We start from the raw sequence: 22,452 nt of genomic DNA, 5'->3' as shown, positions 1-22,452 counted from the left end.
AATTGCCTTTTCACCAAATAATTCAAGGTTAAATAAGTTACAAATAGAAATAGACAGCAAAACTATACTAATGGGGCACCTCACTTTTTAGTTTTCAAAGCTTGATATAGCAAGTCACAAAATAAATGATAAAGAAGTTAAGGAGATGAATGGAATTTTGGAAAAAGTTAAATATGATACATCTCTGAAGAAAACTCATGAAGAACAGAAAGGAATATATACCCTTTTTTCCTCAATGTAATATGATACCTTTACAAAAACTGGCCATGTATTAGAGAATAAAAATTTTACAAACAAATGCATAAAAGCAGAAATATTAAAGGTATCCTTTTCAGACCATAATTCAATAAAAATTATATTCAATAAAAGATCAGAGAAACAGATTTAAAATTGATTAGAACAATAATCTAATCCTAAAAAATGAATGGATCAGAGGACATCATAAAAATAATCAACAATTTCATTAAAGAGAATGGCAACAATAAGACCACACACCAAAATTTGTGGAACAAAGCCAAAGCAGTACTTAGGTAAAATATTTCAATAAAAAGGAAAAAAGTAAATTAATCAATTGCACATGTAAATAAAAACTGAAAAAGAACAAATTAAAAATGCTCATTAAACACCAAAATGGGAATCATAAAAATAAAAAGAAAGATTAATAAAAATGCAAAGAAATAAAATGAATAAAGAAATAAAACTAGGAACCATTTTTATTTTAAAAAAACTATAAAATAGATAAATAATTGGTTAGTTTGATTTTTTTGAAAAAGGAAGAAAACCAAATTATTAATATCAAAGAGTAAATGTTAAAGACAGGATTTGAAACCAGATCCCATGACTACAATGCCAGTGTCCTTTCCACTTAACCTTTAGAAGTGGAATGTCTTTGGGCTTCCTTAAAAATCAAAATGAAAGGGGCAGCTAGGTGGCATAGTGGATAAAGCACCAGCCCTGGAGTCAGGAGTACCTGGGTTCAAATTCAGTCTCAGACACTTAATAATTACCTAGCTGTGTGGCCTTGGGCAAGCCACTTAACCCCATTTGCCTTGCCAAAAAATCTAAAAAAATTGAAGATGAAAGATGAAAGTGGAGCCAAGATGGTGGAGTAAAGGGAGAGACATGGAATTTTCCCTCAAATACCTTTAAATAATGCCTCTAACCAAATCCTAGCATGACAGAAGCCACAAAAAGACTGAGTGAAACAATTTTCCAGCCCAAGACAACTTGGAAGATCTGAGGAAATGGTCTGTTGCACAGTGGTGAGTGAGGAATGCAGAGCCACATGGAGCTGGCATCAGAATGAACTAGCTCCAGTCATCACAGTTGGGCACCTGGGTCAGTGGCAGTGGAGGTTTCCAGACCTCTCAGCCCAGAATTGCCAAGGACTATCCAAGATGGATAGTCAGCAGGAAAATTCTGCCACAACAGAGTGAGAATGCTACACAGTCTAGCACAAGTCTCAGCAACACAGCCCATATCCCAGGCTTCAGTAGCCAGTAAATCAATAGCAGTGGCTGCTTCCCAAACTCTCAGTCCAGGGATGATGAAGGGGTCTCTTTGCTATCCCTGAGGCAGGACTCTGTTGCTTTGCCCATACTCAGATCTGGTTGCAGTCTGGAGTCCCAGTCCCAGAAAGAGGAATCGGAGCACAATAGAACTTACAGTCCCAGTGAACTGGGGACCCTTCTCATGGTTCCAGGGCAAAAGGGAGGTCTTGTGGTCTCTCACAGACCAGAACAGAGACCACAAGAGTAGGAGGAATTGAGAACTCACAGGTCCCTGAAAGTATTTCTGAAAACAGCTGCAAAACTTGGGACAGTATATCTTCCACCTTGGAAGCAGAGTCCCATTTAACAAAGAGTTAAAATCAAGTTATAGACTGGGGAAATGAGCAAGCAACAGAAAAAAATCCAACTATATACCTGTACTATGGTCATACGGAAGATCAAAATATATACTCAGAGAAGAAAATAACAAAGTCAAAGCCTCTAAGAAAAATACAAATTGGACTCAGGTTATGGAAGAGCACAAAAAGGAATTTGAAAATCAAATAAATGAGGTAGAAGAACTATTTGGAGGAGAAACGGTTTCCTTAAAAATGTTAATGAAAGATGGAGGTGGAGTGATGCAGAAAAATCATGAAAACTGAATCAGCAGCTTGGTGAAAGAGATACAAAAAATATTAAGAAAGTAACATCTTAAAAACCAGAACGGGTCAAATGTAAGAAAAGGTCCAAAAAGTCAATGGGAGAATGCCTTAAAAAGCAGAAATGGCCAAATGGAAAAGGTGATACAAAAGCTCACTGAAGAAAATAATTCCTTAAAATATAGAATGGAGCAAAAGGAAGCTGATGACTGTGAGAAATAAATAAAAAAATAAAACAAAACCAAAAGAATGAAAAACTAGAAGAAAATGTGAAATATCTCATTGGAAAAACAACTAGGTGGAAAACAGAACCAGAGAGAAAAATTTTTAAATTATTGGGTTACCTGAAAGCCATACCGAAAAAAGGAGCCTTAGACATCATTTTTCAAGAAATTATTCAGGAAAACTGCTTTGATATCCTAGAAGCAGAGGGTAAAATAGAAATTGAAAAATTCTACCAATCACCTCCTGAAAGACATCCCCAAATGATAACTGCCAGGAATATTACAGCCAAATTTCAGAAGTCAAGGAACAACTATTATAATCAAACGGAAACAATTTGATTATTTGATAATAAAAGATTTGGCATTTTCCACATTAAGGGATAACAGGGTTTGGAATATGATATTCTAGAAGGCAAAAGAGCTTGGTTTACAACTGAAAATGAGCTATCCAGCAAATACTCTTTCAGGGGGAAAAGATGGACATTCAATTAAATAGGGAACTTTTGAATTTTTCTAATGAAATGACCAAAATGCACTCTTCAAATACAAGACTCAAGAGAATCATAAAAAGATAAACAAGAAAGACAAATCATAAGGGACTTAATGATGTGGAACTGCATATATTCCTGCAAGGGAAGATGATACTGATAATGCATGAACTTCCTCATTTATTAGAGCAGTTAGGAAAAAAAACATGTATACACAAAGCACAAGTGGGAGTTGAATTTCAAGGGATAATATATTTTTAAAAATGGGGTTAATAAGTGAGAGAGGAATGTACTGGGAGAAAGGGAAATAGGAAAGGGAAAGGGAAAGAAGAACTTCACCTGTTCTACAGCAGGTTATTTCATATAAAAGAGGCAAAAAACAAAAAGCGTTTGCAGTGGAGTGGAGGGTGGGGGAGGTGAGGGGGAGTGAACAAGTCTTTCTCTCATTGGAGCTGATTCAGAGAAGGAATAGTACACTCAATTGGGTTTAGAAATCTATCTTACCCTAGAGGGAAGTAGAAGAGGAAAGGGATGAGAAAAGGGGAGGATTAGGGAGGTAGGTGATAGAAGGGATGGAAGATTGTGGAAGCGCATATTTGGTTGAAAAACACTTTTGGGGAGGGAATGGGTGAAAGGAGAAAGAGAATAGAATAAATGGAGATGGGGGCAATAGGACAGAGGGAAATGCAATTTGCAATAGCAACTGTGGGAAAACATAGTGAAATGTTCCTCTGATAAAGACCTCATTTTCTCAAACAGAGAACTGAGTCAAATTTATAAAAATGTGAGCCATTCCTCAACTGATGAATGTCCAAGGGATGTGAACAGCTTTCAGATAAAGATATCAATACTATCTATTTAAATAATTAAAAATGACCTAACTCACTACTGACAGGAGAGATGTAGCTTGAACAACTCTGGGTGCTACCTTATACCTATTGGATTGGCTAATACTTTGAGGGTGGAAGATAACAGCTATTGGCAAATTGTAAGAAGGATGAGACATCAGTGCATTTTTGGAGGAGTTGTGAGATGATTCAACAATTCTGTAAAGCAATTTGGAACAATAATATACTCTTCCATAACAATAATAAACTCTTCCATAAGAGATGAAAATAGGAAGGAAAAGAACCTATGTGTATAAGGATCTTTGTAGTAGCTTTTTTATGGTGGCAGGGAGTTGGAATTGAGGGGATATTCATTGGTTGGAGAGTGGTTAAACAAATTGTGATATGTGATTAAGATGAAATGCTATTCTGTTATAAGAAATGATGAACAGGATGGTCCCAGTAGAAAAAAAAAAAAAAACTTTGCATGGGCAGATGCACTAGGAAATGTACCTTATACAAAGTAACAGCAATGTTGCACGATGATCAGGACTCATCTTTCCTTAGTAATGCTGTGAACCAAGAGAACTCTGATAAAGAAAACTATCCATCCCAAAGACAGAGCTAATGGTGGCAGAATACAGATTGAAGCATACTTTTTTCTTGAAGTTTCTTTTTTTGGGGGGGAAGGTATGTTTACTTTTACAACATGACTATTATGGTACTATTTTTTATGACTATACATTTTTAACCTATATCAAATAATTTGCTTTCTCAATGAGGGGGTCTGGGGTGGGAAAAAGGGAGAAAATTCATAACTCAAGACTTTAAAAGTGAATGTTGAAACTTGTTTTTGCATGTAATCAGGGGAAAAGAAAATAATTAAAATATAATACTTTAAAATGAAAATGAAATTCCCTTAACATACAGTACCCAGTGTCTGTGCAGATGGGCATTAGGTGTAGAAAGTCATTTTCTAATCTCTTAATATATTCATTTCATTAAAAATCAAAGTCAAGTTACCTGAGTTCAAATCTTACTTCTGATATTAATTATGGTATTAGCTGGCTGATCATAGATAGGCCATATAAGCTTCCTAAGCCTCAGTTTTTTCATTTGTAAAAGGGGAATTATTATTCCTGCAACTTCTCCCTGACAGAGACATAAATGAGATAATGGAGATAAAGCAGGTATGGCATGAAAAATGTTAGTTTCTCTCCCCCCACACTTTAATAAAGCAGAATCCCATCAAGGAGGACGGACAACCCCCAATGCCACCCCAAGGGCCAAATAGGCCTTTCTGGATTTCACTGTTGGTGTTCAGCCCCCCAAAAGTGACTTTGCATTTTCTTCCCTGTGTTCTCCCTGATATCCACAGAATGCAAGTCTTTATTATTACCCATGTGGGTCAGGTCAAAATGAATACAAAGAAAGACAACAAAAAACAAAACAAACAAAAACCCCAGTTCCATTCTCAAAGTAACCAGATTCATTTTGACCTCTGAGATTTCTTCTGGTTTTCATTTCCAGTTTTTGAACCCATGCATCAGAAGAGGTTGGAAGAACTTTGATGGTTATTTGATGTTTGTTTTTTTTTTTTTTGTTTTTTCTTAAAGAGCAAAGTATTCTAAAAACACTCAGCAACCAATAAAAAGGATGTGTAGAATGGGGCCTAAACAGAGCCATTTTCACAGACCCCTTGCTACATTTAACACACATTTTAAAAAAGCATACCTAAGTCCACATTTTCTTATAAAGGCCTCTCTCTTGTTCTGTACATAGCAAAATGTTTATGTTGGCTGAGGATTGCTGAATTCCTAATAAAAGATTTTTTTAAAAGAATGAAAGACTGTGGCAGGTGGGCCCCCATCTCTTTTTGCCTTACCTCTCCAGTGCCCTAAATAGAGGCCAGCTGAACAGAACTGAATGCATACCACAACTCTCCTTGTCAGCCCACCATGTATATAAGTTCTACCCAATGTCCCCCATGCTAGAAATCTTCCTGACTTTCTCCTGCTATCTGGAAGAGACCAGTGGAACACCTTCTCCCTCTCACCACTAGGAACCTTTGGTGAATTATTCAATCAATACAGAGAGGCAGTGTAACACTGTGCTTAGAGAACCAACCTGGGAATCAGGAAGCCCTGGGTTCAAGTTCTGTTTCTGACACCTACTGGCAGTGTGACCCTAGACAAGTCACCTAAATTTTCAGGGCCCCTGGCAACTCTCTATGACTTTAAATTACAGAGCAGGTGTCAACCTATATTAGCTGTTCTCTAGAGTGCCAATAACATCATAGGTTCAAACCAAAAATAAAAGAACAAATAATTCAGCTAAGCAATACCCCCCCCCTTAAAAAAATTTTTTTTATATATACTATATTTTGTTAACTTGATCCTCACCTCCCTATAACTAACATACACACACACACACACACACACACACACACACACAAATACATATAAATTTACACAAACATAAAATAACCATCAAAGTTCTTCCATCCTCTTCTGATGCATGGGTTCAAAAACTGGAAATAAAAACCAGAAGAAATCTCAGAGGTCAAAATAAATCTGGTTACTAATCACGTAAGTCCTTGGACAATGGTGAGTTTGGTCATAGATGAAAAATCCATGAAATCAACTCCTCCCTAGACAATGCAAAGTTACCATCAAATATGTGACTTCCTCAAGAATGATAAAAAGAATTGAGTCTCTTGGCCAAAGGTCTCTCACAGGGTATGAGTGAATCATGTGCATTCTCTTGGTTGATCAGGCTCCAGCAATTTCCTCTGGCCTAGAAAAGTTTAGCTCCTTTACTCAAATAAATCTCACACTTTTGATATACCACACTTGTTTGATATCTTGCCAAGAGGGATCAAATATAAAATGGAGATGACAACCCACAATGCTGCACCATTTGCAAAAATACCAGTTAGAAAGAAAAAAAAATACCCACCCTATCCAACCAGAGGAGAAACCAATTAAAAGTGAGATAATGTTTATCAACCTGCTACCTCAGTGTTTACCAGCCCAGGATAGGCAGGCAGGCAAGCGGTATAGGATGTGAGTCCAAGCTAATTAAGTGGAGAGGGGTTGAGACCACAAAACAAGTAAGTATCTGCCCAACATCCACCATCTGCTCCAGACTGACATGGATCAGATGACAATAGAGGTTTTAGTGCTGGGTGCTGGCAGTCACACCAATGATGGAGACAGGGTCTAATTGTGGGCAGCAGACACTCTGCAACTCTCCATGACCTCATTTGAGGCTTTCTTGGCAAAGATACTGGAGCAGTTTAATAAGGGATGGCTGAGTCTACAAGAGCCCAGTTCATGATTGTAAGACTATGAGTAGGCATCAACTCCCTTGAGGACAGCAATTTAAAATGCTCATCAGAAAATGAGGATAATAGCAGGGCTGGGTCTTCTTTTAAAGTCTTATCTGATGCCCCCCCCCTCAATTTCTCAATGGCAGCTTTTAGGACTTCCTTCAGTTTTTTGAAAGAGTTGGTGAAGGCTGTTCTGAAATGAAGCAAACTCAGTATCTTACTCAAGTCATGGGAGGACAGATCCCAGGGCTAGCCTAAGGGACTTCCCTGTTCTTTCTCAAACATGACATTGAATCTCCTGGATCCAGGTGTCTACTCAGGCCTGAAATGTTCTCCTTCCTCTCTCTTAGCTCCTTTTGTTTCTTTCAAAGCCTAGTTTGAGTGCATGAAGCTTTTCCTGATCACCCCCCTTAGTTTGAGTGCATGAAGCTTTTCCTGATTGCCCCCCTTCCCAGTTGTCAGTACCTTCCCTCCTAATATTATCTTGCATTTAATATGTGTATGTGTGTGAATGTCTAAATATAATATATATGGATTATATGCAATCTATACATGCACATTGTATATATATATATATATATATACACATATGTACATAAATTATATATATGATGGACATCTCTTCTCATAGAATGGAAACTCCTTGAGAGCAAGGAATGTTTCATTTTTTAATTTTCTATCTCCAAAGCTCAGCACATAGATTTTTTAAAAAAGTTTTATTTATTTAAGGCAATGGAGTTAAGAGACTTGCCCAAAGTCTGAGAACAGATTTGAACTCAGGTCCTCCTGACTCCAGGGACATTGCTCTATCCACTGTGCCACCTAGCTGCCCCACATCATAGATATTTAAAAAACGTTACTGATTGCCGGGGTAGCCTCAGGACCAAGTATTAAGGAGGTCATTGTGGCAAAGATGAAAGCCAGGGATGAACAAGGACTAAGGACCACAATGTACTTTCCAAGCCACATGTTCTGATTGCAAACCCAATGTCTTTTGGAAAAGTGGGTTGAAGGACAACAGGAGAGGGAGAAAAGTCCTGCCCTCCAAATCAAGGGAATTAGGTTCCAGACAGAGTCACAATCAGGGCAAGACAACTGGACCTGCCCCAGGATGGAAAGCACAGAAAGTGTTTCAGCATCTTCCCTCAGCCCTGGTGACTTAAACCACTGTCACCCTTTGTCCCCTCCCTATTTTATTCTCTCAGGAAAAGCCCCTGCCATGCATCTCTTCGCTCAGAGGTCTCGATTCAATCTCTAGACTTTTCCTCCTCCTCCTTGCTCCCCAACCCCTCTACATATAGGTGCTCTTTGTATGTTGTCTTTTCCCAATCAGAATGTAAGTTCCATGAGGGCAAAAACTCTCTTTCCTTCTTGTATTTGATCTAGTATTTAGTCCAGTTTTGGATTATTACAACCAAATGATCTAATACCTATCTATGTCTTATTATCTATCTATCTCATTTATGTATGTGATGTATCTCTATCTATAGCTATGTCTGTGGCATATTTGTATATATGTGCCTGTATATGTCTATTATCTATCTATCTATCTATCTATCTATCTATCTATCTATCTATCTATCTATCTATCTATCTATCTACCTATCCCTATGGTGGTCTGCCTCTTCTCCTCAGCCACTATACTTCCAGCAGGAGAGAAACTTGGGGCATCCCAGGAAGAAATTCAACAGGACTCACTTCCTCCCTGAGGCCCTACTTGGGGCTCCTGCCCTTCACCAACTGGGTGATCGTTACCCCATGCCCAGCCCCCACCCTTCTACCAATAGAAATGGATCCCCTGAGGCCAGTCACAGTTTCACTGGCCTTCAGTTTCCTTATCTGTTTATAGCTAGGTTGCATAGGATTGATCTCTTTCTGGTCCAGCCCATCTGGAACATTCAATACTATCTTAAATCATCTGATCACTTAGGTTATTTGGATTTGTTGGAGGTAGGAGGGTAAAAGTTGCAGGTAGGGGAAAAAGAGGAACCTGCTCTTATAGAAGTGGGTGGAAATTCTGGTATAGAAACTTGATCTCCAGATGCTGACATACAACTCATCTGAAACTTCAAATACTGAGTTGCCAAGACACTGAAACATTAGCTGACCTGCCCTTGGACAAACACTAGCTTGCATTAGAGGCAGCATCTGAACCCAAGTCTTCCTCATTTCAGGGCTGGATCTCTTGTTTGTGCCGTTGCTCTCCTTTTTCCCACCATGCCCTCCTTTCTCTGCCCCGCCACTCCATTAAAATCCTACACATCCTTCAAGGCCAAGTTCACAATTAGGGGAGGGAGGAACAATCATTTATTGCAAATTAAAACTGAGAAATCATTTAATTCAGGCTCATGATCTTCTAGAGGGAGAAGCAGGGATCCCAACCAATTTAGGTGACTTGCTCAAAGCCTTATGGCTAGTAAGGGGGCAAAGGTAAGATTGAATCCCAGAAGTATGTTCTGGGACTCTGAGCCTGAGGCTCCTTTGGCCACATCCTACACCCTGGAGTCTTCCAGGTCTACTCCTCCCTAAGGTAAGCTCTGCCATGTTTGAATTTCTCTACTACCAGAATCGGTGACTCCTAACTCAATCCTAGCTTGATCAAGGCATCATAGTTCAAGGGCCAGAATGATCTTCTGAAGTCATCCAGTGCGACCTCCATTTTTAAAAGAGGAAACAGAAGCCCAGAGAGGAAAAGTGACTACTTGCCCAAGGATTCTAAACCAGGGCCTCCGACTTCGGATTCAAAACCAGGGCCTCCGACTTCAGATTCAAAACTTTCTGTTCTTCTCTATTATAGCCTTTTAGACTCCTCAAATGATCTTTGGGGTCAGCTTGAAGTCTTTCTCTTATCTCACTTCCCACCCCCACCTAATGAGTTAGGCTGATTACACTTCAGTCTCATCACTTGTATCTGTCCCCTTCTCTCTATTTGTTTTTAGACTTTTTTCAAGGCAATGGGGTTAAGTGGCTCGCCCAAGGCCACACAGCTAGGTAATTATTAAGTGTCTGAGGTCGGATTTGAACCCAGGTACTTCTGACTCCAAGGCCAGTGTTCTGTTCACTGGGCCACCTAGCCACCCTGCCTTCTCTCTATTCTTGCTACTCCCACTTTCCCCCAATCTTTCATTATTGCTTCCCTGCACAATTTCCTCCCAAGATAGTTGATACTTACTGTATGCTTACTGATTAGTTGATGACAAGTGTTGCTACCTCCAAATCTCTGCCTCCTTAAACCATCCTTTCCATTGCTGTCTTATTTGTCTTCATCACAGATCAAATCATGACTCAAAAGCCTATTCTCCTGTAAAGCCAAGCTGACAATCCTTTGTCTGGCATTCAAGGCCACCTCCCACAATCCTGTACTATTTCTTTCCCCCTTCACAGCATCATTTCCTATCCCTTCTACATGCAACCTATGCTACAACCCTACTCACTTTCACAGTCTACCCTAGACTTGGTCCTGTCTGGGCTTCAACCTTGTCACTCCTTATCCCCATAAGGTTCTCTCATCCTCTCTTTGTCTACTGAATTTTCATTTTTTCATTTTTTATTTTTAAATTAAATTTTTAAAGCCTTCCTCCCACTGGATCCAAACATCAAAGAACTGGAGGGGACCCTAGGAACCAACAAGTTGAACCCCTAACTGAGTAAGAATCCCCTCTGTATCACAACCAAAGAGGAGCAATTCAATCTTTGCTTGGAATATGCTAATGAGGATCCATTCCACCTCTGGTCAACTCAAATAATAAGGAGATTTTCTTTGCAAATTCCTCCCATTAGATATGGGACCAAATGGAACAAGTATAATTCTTCCATAAAAGACTTCTTCAAAATACTTGAAGATAGCTATCATGTGCCCCTCTCTCAAATCCACTCTTTTGAGAATGACATTCATTCATTCATTCATTCAGCAGCTAAATTGTGCCAGGTTCCAAACTAGACATGGACAATGCAAAGACAAAAAAAAAAATGGAAGACAAAGATTAGATTCTATTCTAGTGTTCTGGGGTAAACTCTGTCATTCCTTTAATTGCTCTTCAGTTTGAACTAACAGTCCTTCAACTTCCTTCTTCGGACAATTTCTAGTTTATAAGGTTCATTCTAAATGGGGGCACCTAGGGAAATACCAGATTTCCAAGTCTGCTGTAAGACAGGAATCATCAAGGTGATTTGGTACTAGGGAAGAAATAGAGTTGTTGACCAGGACAACAGATTAGGTATACACCATTCTGAAGCAAAAACAGTAGCTTGGTTTGTGATATACACAAAAATCCCACCCATTGGGGCAAGGACTCATTATTTAACAAAAACTGCCAAAAAATTATCAGATTTAGACTAGCACCTCATAGAATACTAGAATGGGGTCCAAAAGGACTTATGACTTTGATATAAAGGGTTTTATCACAAATAAATTGGAGGAGCAAGGAAGAGAATTACTTTCAGACTTATGGGTAGGCAAAAAACTGAATTTTTTTATAAATAAAAATAATAAAACTAAAATTAGAAGGGAAGGTCAAAAAACCTTTGCAGAAAGTTTGGCTAGTTTAGATCTCATTTTTAAAATAGACAAGGAATTATTCATTCAAATTTAGGTGAATAAGAGCCATTCCTAATTGATAAATGGTCAAAGGATAAGAAAAAGTAGTTTTTAAAGGGAAAAAAATAGAGCTTTTAATCAGTATTCATGTACAATTTGTATAATTTGAAAAAATGCTCCAAAACCATTACTAATTTGAAAGATGCAAGTTAAAGCAATTCTGAGATTCCACTTCATACTGCTTTGATTGGTAAGGCTGATCAAAAATAAAAGGAAAAGAAAAGAAAAGAAAAGAAAAGAAAAGAAAAGAAAAGAAAAGAAAAGAAAAGAAAAGAAAAGAAAAGAAAAGGACTAATGCTGAAGGGGCTATGGGAAAATAGTCACACTAATGTGTTGTTTAGGGCATCTAAATGACTCAGTGGGCCTGGAGTCAGAAAGACCTGAGCTCAAAAAATGGACTCAGACACTTACTAGTTATGTAACCTTGGGTAAGTCACTTCATCTTTTTTGCCTCAGTTTCCTCATATGTAAAATGAGAGAGAAATGGCAAAGCACTCCAGTAGCCCTAAGAAAACCCCAAGTGGGGTCATGAAGCCAGATATGACTGAAAAACTACTGAACAAAAAGAACAAAATTAAAGTGAGTAGAATTTAGATGTCAGATTTTGAGAGCAAAAAAGTGACAGATTGGCAGAAAGGAAATGGAATTAATTTCCATATTTGTTCTACTCCCCTTTAGTTTAGCAATGAAAGCTAAATCTCAAAGTATTCAATTTTTAAACATGACTTGAAAACTGTTCTTGAAGATATGTTCTTAGTCCAAGTTCAACCTTTTTCAGGAGACATTTCTTCAAATCCCTATCCCCACAACTTTTAGCATGTTCTCTAATGAGATTTACTTCAATCTACTAGAATATACATATTATTTACATGCCATATCCTCCAATTGAAAGTAAGTTCCTTGAGGAGAAAGAGTATTTTTTTGTTTTTTTCTTCATCTTCAGAGTTTGGCCCACTGCCTGTAGATATTAAGCACTTAAAAAATGACTTTTGGCTTGACTTGACTTGTCAGGGCCTAATGGGAGACTTGGCTGTGAATTTATAATTAAACTTGAAATTCTTTGTTGCATTGGTACAATCAGGGCTTTGTTGTGGAGAGCAAATGAGGTAATAGAATCACAGAGGAATGAGGCAAAGTTAAGGTTTTGTAAAAATGCTGACTATTAGCTCTTCTGGATTGATAAGCTACATCTCTCCCTAACATAATGAAAACCCTTTGATATCAAGGACTATTTTTTATTTTGTCTTTATATTCCCAGAATCCAGGCCATTGTCTTCCATATATATATATTCCCCTCTTTGGCAATCAGCTAGGCAGCTAAGTGGTACAGTAGATAGAGCACCAGCCTTGGAGTCAGGAGGATCTAAGTTCAAATATGGGTTCAATGGACACTTACCAGTGGTGTGACCTTGGGGAAGTCACTTAACCCTGATTGTCTTGCATTCCAGGGCTATCTTTGGTCACCCTGATCCATATCTGGCCAGATGGCCATGGAGGAGAAAGTGAGGCTAATGACTTAGCACAGCCCTCCTAACTCTAATCCAATTCTCTTGCTTGTCATGGCATCACCTCCCTGATGTCAAGGCCTTCTTTAAGAAGGAAGGACAAACAACAACAACCACAAGAACAAACAGGGAGTGTATGGGATATTCAGGAAGGATTTGCACCTCTGGGTGAGGGCTTGCCAAACCCCTTCCAGGGCTTCTCATCCACCTTTGGTGTCCACCTGTCACCCAGTTCTCACCTGTGGCTGGAAGAAGCCACAAAACATGAGAAACTGGCACACCCCAGTAAATTATTTCAGCAAACAGGCTAAATCAGGTTGAGGGCAACTGACAGACCTCAAATCCACTGGTAAGTTAGGGGGGAGTCTACCACAAGCATACCCCCATGGAAAGGGTAGATGACTACAACTTACTCCAATAGTCATAAAGGCAGCTGAAGCAGGTGCTATGAATCATTAAGAGATTAATCAGGTATCAAAGATGCCAAGGCCATCCATGACATCTCTTGCCCTCACCAGAAGTCTTGATTTTTGCCTTGCCACTGGACTTTGATGACTCGGGAAGAGAGTGAGGTTGGGGATTTTGTATAAGTCTGCCTCCCTTAAATCCAATTCAAACAACAGCCAAAGCATCATCCGATGATGTCATTGGTCCTCTTTGAAAATGAAGACAAACAATAAAGAAATTACGTGACTAATAAGGGTCAAGCATTGTGCTGGCCCCAAGAATACAAATGCAAAAATGAGGCACCACCTGTCCTCTAGAAACTTATTTATCCCCTCACTCACTTTCCAGAGAAACCTAATTAAGCTAAAAGTCTATCTTATTAATCTAAACTGTTGTATTTCCATGCCTTCATACTAATTCTATTACATACAGATTACAGTCACTTAACCCTGATGCTAGAGTCATCCCCTGATGTCATGATTCATATCTGACTGGACCCAGATGACTCTAGAGGAGAAAGTGAGGCTAGTGACTTAGGAGAGCTCCCCCCTCACTCAAATCCAATTCATATGCTTGTCATGGCATCAGCTCCATGATGTCATGGTCTTCTTCCAGAATGAAGGACAAACAGCAACAAATTCACTTACAGACTAATTTCATTGCCTGATGACCACTCCCATCACCTGAAGACTGCTCTTCCAATGATGTAACAGATTGGAACTTAAAGGACACTTATACTCCCTCCTCATTGAACCATCCAGCCAATCAAAAGAAGACGGACCTACGATGCTTGAGATCTTACTCAAAGGTCTTGTTAATCACTATAAAAGATCCGAATCACCCTTAACTGGGATCTTTGGTCATTGAGAGTCCCTTGACTCCATTTATTACCAATTGCTAGTTTTGTTAACAAATGGATTGGGCTGAGAACTTTGTCTCTCTGAATGTGTTTCTCCACAACTAGCCAGAGCTGCTCTAGTGAAACAATCATCGGGCCCCCTCTATCCCACAAGGGACCGACAGAGAATTTCTGTGCAGGGACAATTTTCAAGTACTCTTGAGTGACTCTCCAAGATCATCTAAATAAGTCACAGAGAAGTTACAGGATCATTGACTAAGAACTATCAGAGGTCTCCCATTGGTCCCATTCACTCCCTCTGTGGATAGGAACCTGAGGGCCACACAAATCATAAGCAGTGAAAAGTAAAAAATTTAATCCAAGGTCCCTGACTCCAAATTCTGCACTTTCCTTTGGACCAAACTTATGATTATGATTTATGTTAGTAGAAAGAGGACCCCAAAAGATAAAATCATAGATCCCAGACATATAAACTATTCCTACTATGAAAAATCATAGGAACCAAGATCTAGTTCAACTCTCTTATTTTAGGGATGAAGAAAATGATGGATGGGAATAGAAAAGCAAGTAGAAAGCAAAACAACAACTAGGGCAGGGCAACTAGGCTGTTTGACAGGGAGAAATTTAGAGGTCCTCAGTAGTACTATTCTGGGACATACCTCTCCCCCTGCCCATTTTCCTCCCTGAAGCGGTAGTAAAGTTAGTCTTGTTTTCTCTAGAAAATTCAGGAAGATCTATGGGTGCTTATTTTTTTAAGGCATGTCCATGTCAAAGATAGTAGGATGATTTGCTCATTTCCTTCTCCAACTCTTTTTATAGCTAAGAACACTGAAGCAAATGGGGTTAAGTGACTTGCCCAGGATCCCACAGCTAGGAAGTATCTAAGGCTGAATTTTAACTTTAGGCCCTCCCAAAATGTAGACTTAACATTACTGCACCATCTAGCTTCCAGCCTCTGAGGGGATTCCTGCCCATCCCTTGCACCTCCAAAACTCTGGGTGAATTTACCCACTCCAACTATTGCCAAGTTCAGAAACTGGATTGAGTAGCATCAAAGAACTCATCCCTAGCTCTCTCACTGTCAATATGGATTTAAAAATAAAAAATTAAAATTAAAAATTACATATATATGTATATATATATTCTTTTTTTAAAAAGGGTGTCCATACACCTTTGTGTCATTGAGAATGAAAACTGGTCAGCCACTTCTAGAACCAGACCCTCCCACCTTTTCCCCTTCACACTCACTCTTCTTTCCGGAGAAGCTCCTCCTCCGACTCGGTAAGCCGCTGTCTCAACACAGCGATCATCTCCACCGCCACGTCCACTTGCCGGTTCAAGGCTCTCTCTCGCCTCTGAACTTCCTGTTTTTTCTGAGTTAGCTGCACAAAAGCCGCCCGGACTTCCAACAGTTCCGCGGTCTTTTGTGCCAGCTCTTTGGTCAGCTTGTCAATCCTCTTCTCAATGGTCTTATCCACTGCCTCGACCATCTGATTGAACTTTTCCCTCACATGGGCCTCAAAGGAAGCTTTGGCATCCGTGGCTGGCAGCCCAGGGCTGGCCCTTGGGCCACCCAAGGAGTCTATGGAGGTGTAGATGGGCACGAAAGACACTGGCCTCTCTGCCACCACCTGCAGGGGACTTCCTATCCTTCAGGTTTTCCCGGGACAAGTTACACAAGTTCACATAGCTGGACTTCTGTTTGACCACTTGCCCACCACTCCCCAATTTCAGGGGCTCTGATGAAGTGATCAGGTCTGGGTCTTTGAGGGGAGAAAAAAGGCTGCATTTTGTCATGAGGCTCCTCTCTTCATAACTATGGTTGAACTCCAGATGGGCTCTCAAGGATGACAAACTTCTAAAACGGGTATGGTCACCACACCGTGGGCAGCGAAATGGTAGGCAAATAGCGACATTTTCAAAAGACTCTTGCCAGGGGTATCGATTTTCCTCAAAAGCCTTCTGTTGCATTACTCTAAAGATCCTGGAGGAGGGGCAGGAGAAAGACCAAAGAGGTTCTATGTATATTCAAATGCCACAGATATGCAGGATGACAGAGCTACAATAGAGCTGAGAGATTATCTAGGCCAGAGAGCCATGAACTAGATTTAATACATACAGGCAGACGCAGACATACATATACATATATATATATATATATATACATATATATATATATATATATGTATATATATATATATATATATATATCTGTAGGTATAAATGTTTTTAAATGTTTGTCCTTCATTTTTTAAGACACAACATCAGGGAAGTGATGCCATGACAAGTACATGAATTGGATTGGGGGGGGGGGGGGGCTGTGCTAAGTCACCAGCCTCACTTTCTTCTCCAGAGCCATCTGGGTCCAGTGACCAGATAAGAATCAGGTTGTCTGGAGATGATCTTGGATGTGAGGCAATCAGGATGAAGTGACTTGCCCAAGGTCACACAGCTGGAAGAGTCAAGTGTCTGAGTCTGGATTTGAACTCCTAAATCCAAGACCAGTGCTCTATCCACTGGGCAACCTAGTTCCCCATATGTAGATATATGTGATAAATATATATATGTGTGTGTGTGTGTGTGTGTGTGTGTGTGTGTGTGTGTGTGTGTGTGTAAATAAATAGATATGTAGTTTTATATATATATATATATATATATATATATATGTATATGGTTACATGTATTTTTGTAATAAATAAAAGCATCCATGATAGAAAAACAGCTAAGAGCCCCCTTGATGAGCTCAAATTGGAAGGTACCTCAAAAGAACATCTGGCCCTCCCCCTTCCATTTGATAAATAAGGGAAAGACCTAAAACTAACATTCAGGGTTATTTAGAAGGTTCTGTCTTCAGCAACTGCATAAAATGGATGAATGGCAGTAACTGGAACCCAGCTTCAGAAACATTCATTTTCCTTCTCTCTCCAAAACTGGTTCCTGATTATTATCTACACAGTCCATCCTTCCTTCAATTATTTAAATGCTAACACTATGGCTCAGCCAGGCAATTCCTTTAGTGGTACAAAGGGAGTTTTACAATTCTGGAAAGTAGAAATCCCATAGGACTAAATGCCAGGATTATAACATTACTACTCAAAATGCATCTATGTATGGGATACAGCTTGGGCACACTGGAACTAATGATGAGACTTAGAATCAGGACTTAAGGTCAAATCTTGGTCCCACTCCTTACTGAATGTATTAGATCCATTTACTTGTCACTCAGAGAATAAGCAATTACTGAGCACCTGTTGTATAACCAGACACTGCACTAGAGATGGAGGCACAAAAAGAGGAAAAGACAGTACCTGCTCTTAAAGGACTCACAACCCTACAAGACCAATTGGAAATAACAGAGGAAGACAGTAGAATGAAGCATTGGGAAAGCCTTCCTATAGGAGGTGGGATTTGTAACTGACCCTTGTGAAGGGTCATATATAAAGTCAATGAAGAAGACATCTAGCAATGTCTATATATTCATCTGGAGAATGTAAATTGAACAAATTGCACCTAGAGAGACAATATGATGTCTCTGGATAAAGGGGCAGGGCCTTGAAGTCAGAAAGACCTGGTCTGAGTTCTGAGTTTTGATAATTTCTGGCTTCCATGTGTCCCCAGACAACTTTCCAAGAGGAGAAGTTACAAGTAAAGTGGCAAGATCTTACCCTATGTGGATGAAATAACAGGTCTTTTCTATAGACTTTTCAAAGCCTACCAGCAACACATATTAGAGGGTCATTTTGAGCAAGGATGGGGACAGGGATTGGACTACATCTCCCATGGAAAGAAACACCTCCTACCGAAGTATATCAGAATCTCTTAGTTCTCAGACTTATCAAGAGGACAGAGAAGCAATCAAATTGGCCCAAGGGAACAGAATCAGCAGGTTCCAGGGTTTCTCATATCCTAATATTTTGAGAATCAAATGAAATTGATTCAGAGGAAAGAACTAGGCAGAGAAAATGTGATGTTAACCAACAGTTAACTTGTGTCTGAAAATGTTATGCTAACAAACAGTAACCCTAACCCTAAATTACAAGTTAACTGTTGGCCAGCATAACACTTTCTCTGCCGAACCTTTCCTCTGCATCAAAATGAGATATATATATATATATATATATATATATATATATATATATATATAAAAATAAAATATTTTCAAAGTTTAATAAGTTTTTATAACATATTTCTGGTCAAAGTCTGCATTCTTAGGCTCTAATTAAGAGTTATAAACCCGAATGCTATCTCAGTGTATAAAAATGGCAATCTGCAATGTCAAGACCTGTTCTCCATTTCAATGTTGACTTGGCCTATGTCAATACTATCTGGTCATCCTTGTAACAGCATCAAATAATTTTTTTACCAGGGTCAACAAATCACAAAATAAAAGAGAAATTCTATATTTGTAAATATTCCTTTTCCAGCTTAAGCCTAGGAATTTGAAGCAAATATAATTTATGAGAGGATCGTAATGTATAACTATGCTATTTGGAATCTTATTAGTTGATTAGCTCAGTTTCATGGCTCTTTGTCCTTTCTGTGTAAATATGCCTCACAGTTCTAATGATGTCTTCTACCTGTGGTTTCTAAGTCAATCTTAAAGAATAAACTTCATGTTTAACCTAGCTTTTTGTTATTTCGTTTTTTAGCCCCAAACAATTTAGGTTGACAATATATATGCTGAGTATCATTAATGCATGGTGAGATTTTGTTAATTTTCAAAACTTTACTATTCCTATTAACTCATTTTCAAGAGAAAGAGAATGTCATCCATCTACCTTACAGATGTGAAGTGGCAGACCAATAGTAATAACTACTCATATTTCTATACACATTCTGGTTTGCAAAGTTCTTTATTGATTAAATAAATGAAAGGAGGTCTTTGGTCGGGGTTTATATTTTGTTCAATTCAACAAATTTCAATTCAATATCAATGAATTACTGCAACTAGAGGCAGGATCATTGCAGGAAAATGAACGTAAAAAGGAGACCTTTGGATGGGGATATATTTTATTCAGTTTAGGACTGGGAGCCCCAGACTGCTGCCACCCAGGCCAAAGCCTCTTCTACAACACAAAGTTGGCAGGGATCAGAATCCTAAGTCTCTGGCTTTTCCTTTTCCTTCCTAGTAGACAGAAGGCCCCAGCTCACTTTGCTGATCCAGGCTGATAGTCATGCCTACCAAGCAAGGAAATATTGGAGTCATGAAGCAGACAAAGATGAGACAGTTGTCTACTGAAAACACATTTGTTTTTAAAATTAGGCCTGAGGAAAGCAAACTCAGCTGTCTTTTCCCAATCTTAAGTAGTGTCATAAATAATAATAATGATAAAGATAAAGATGATAACAATGATAATGATAAGTAATGAGACAACCAACCAATGGTAACCTGCAAATTTCAGCCTTAGACAGAGTCCTGCTTATAACAAGGAGAAGCTTTTGCATCTTAGCCTCTGAAGAGTATCCAAAGTGTATAAAGAGTCTGAAGTCCTCTAGTGATGAATGCTTTCAACAAAGGAGACTTTGGTTAGGTCTCATACATTGCTCAATTCAACAAATGTCAATTTAATATTGTTGAATTATTGCACCTTGCATGAAGACTAGGTGGCACAGCGGATTGATCTCCTCACCTGGAGACAGGAAGACTTAAATTCAAATCTAGCCTCAGATAGTTCCTAGCTGTGTGACCCTCAGCAAGCCTTTTAACTCTATTTGCCTCAGTTTCCTCATCTGTCTCAAGAGCTAGAGAAAGAAATAGTAAACCACTTTGCCAAGAAAACCCCAAATCGATTCATGAAGAGTCAGACATGACTAAATAACAAAAGCAAAAACAAAAGTCTAGGATCAAGACAGGAGAATGAGTGTAAGTTTCTCAAGGCAAGTACTCTCATCTTTGTATCCCTGGTCCCTGATATGGTGCTTTGCACTATGGAATGGGTTGAACAAAAAGTCATTTGAATGCTCTGAAATTATTCTGTGGAAAGAGCACTATATTTGGAAACAGGGAATCTGGGTTCAAATCTTGGCTTAGGCAGCAAGTCATTTCATCTTCTGGAGTCTCAGTTTCTTCATTCATAAAATAGGAAGGGCAAATTTGCCAACTCTCGGGTTCTATAGAAAAGTTTCTTAAACTCTTTTGCTATGCACCCCTTTGACACTTTGGTGAAGTCAATGGGCCACTTTTGAGTAAATGCTGTGTGTCTGTGTCTATTAAAAGTTCATGTCTTCCCCAGGTGGATTATCTCAATTTATCTTGCTTATCTCTCATTTCTACAGGTATTTTCATTTGTCTCTTTCAGTATCCTGTGACCTCAGTGGGCGAAAGGACTGTCTTTTGCCTTTGTTTGTAACAACAGTACTTGGCAGAGTGCCTGTCGTCCCTTAATAAAGGCTATTTACTGAAGTGCTAATAAATGCTTCTGATTGACAAAGGAAAGCCAAGGTTGGTAAAAACCATTGTACTAGAGCTGTGCTTTGTTTTTATCATCTGGCTTCAGAGACCTCCTGAAAGCTGCTCACTGACCCTCAGGTTAGGAACTCAGGCTCTATGAACATGGAAGCTGCTATTATAAATGGGACTGAATCAGATGACCTCTGGGATCCTGGCCAGTTTTAAATATAGCCTCCTATTCCGAGGCATACACATTTTTCAAGGCAGTCCTCCAACAAAACTCTCAAAAATGAGAAGTTCCTGTTTTCTGAGGAATTACTGCTATTCACCTTGGCAACAGATGACGGATAGCAACCCCGAACTGTGTCTAGATGGCACTGGGCAGGGATGTAACATGCATGAGGAATCCGGGCTAGAAAAGCAAGGAAGGGGGATAGCTTGAGTACCCACCTTGGCGGCAGGAGGGCCTGAGTTCAAATCCAGCCTCAGACACTTAATAATTCCCTAGCTGTGTGACCTTGGGCAAGTCACTGAACCCCATTGCCTTGCCAAAAAAAACCCCAAGGGCGGGGGGGGGGGGAGTATGGGTGTCGGGGAGCACAGCCTCAGCGACAGTTCTGGGCTGCAAGGGAGCCCCAAAGAGCCGGCGTGCCACACTCTCCAGACCGCCTGACTTCTGGGAATCCAGAGGGAAAAGCCCTCACAAACTCCTTTACTGGGCCACTTGGCTGGGCAAAGGCTCACCGGGCAGAATGGCCGGCGGCGGGGAAGGGGTGGGGGGTGGCACGGAGAGTGCCGCCGGGGGCCGGGCTGCCGGATGATGGGGTGGGGGCAGTGCCAGGGCCCCGCCAGCCCCGAGGCGGGGAGGATTCCGGGGGGGGGGGAGCTGAAGGGAGGTGACAGGGCCGGGGGGCCCCCAGGGCGGCCGCGCGGGGGGGCCCCGCCGGCCCGCCCCCCTCCCCGCGCGGCTGCCGGGCCCCGGGCCGCCCCCCGCCCCCTCGGGCCGGGCCCCCCACTCACCAGACTTGTTGCTGCGGCGGCGGCGGCGGGGCCCGGGCGGCGGCGGCGGCGGCAGGACGCGGTTTTCAGCAGAGCCGTAAATCAGGAGCCGCCCGGTACCCCCGCCGCACTGAGGCCCGCCCTGCCCGCCCCCCGCGGCGGGGCCCGGGGCGGAGCGAGCGGCGGCGGGGGGCGGGGGCGCCGGGCCGGGGGGCAGCGGCTGCGGCGCCCGGGCTCGGGCCCCGGGGCCCCGCCAGGCCCAGCCAGGCCGGGCTGGCGGGAAGGCGGCCCGGGCCCGGGGCCGGGCGTGCCCAGGGTCCCGCCGCCGCCCCGAGGCCCGGGCCCTTCCCAGCCCCCCGACACGCCAGGAGCCCCTCGGGGGAGAAGGACCTCAGGAGGCAGAAGAGGAAACCGAGGCTGGGGGGGGGGGGGGGGACAAGTCCAAGGTCTCCCGGGCGCTGCGCCGCAGAGCGGGTGTTTCTGCTCAGGACAGCTGCAATCTCGCTAGGGAATGTCGGCTTTCCGGAGGCAGGGACTTGCCGGCCGTGGCGGTCCGGCCGAGAAGAGGGCCGAGAGGTCATCGGCCCTCAGAGACCATCTAATCCACCTCCTTGTCCTCCAGACGAGGCTCCCGA

General features: G+C 41.0%; 1 protein-coding gene across 4 annotated transcripts in view; it reads right to left on the bottom strand.

The window, feature by feature from the left end:
* Positions 1-21,873, bottom strand: part of ZNF365 (zinc finger protein 365) — a 153,674-nt gene extending 131,801 nt beyond the window's left edge. For 3 of the 4 annotated variants that reach the window (XM_074232337.1, XM_074232336.1, XM_074232340.1), the window contains exon 1: positions 15,676-16,018. In XM_074232337.1, the coding sequence (XP_074088438.1) occupies positions 15,676-15,917 (242 nt within the window). In that variant the 5' untranslated portion in view covers positions 15,918-16,018. Of the gene's footprint in view, positions 1-15,675; positions 16,019-21,838 lie in introns of those variants that run through there. The other variant, XM_074232338.1, reaches the window with a different exon arrangement.
* Between the last annotated feature and the right edge of the window lie 579 nt (positions 21,874-22,452).

This window comes from Macrotis lagotis, chromosome 4, assembly GCF_037893015.1.
Source record: "Macrotis lagotis isolate mMagLag1 chromosome 4, bilby.v1.9.chrom.fasta, whole genome shotgun sequence".
NCBI classification, from domain to species: Eukaryota; Metazoa; Chordata; class Mammalia; order Peramelemorphia; family Peramelidae; genus Macrotis; species Macrotis lagotis.
Note: the sequence above shows the minus strand (reverse complement) of the source record. Positions and strands in the feature narration are given on the sequence as shown.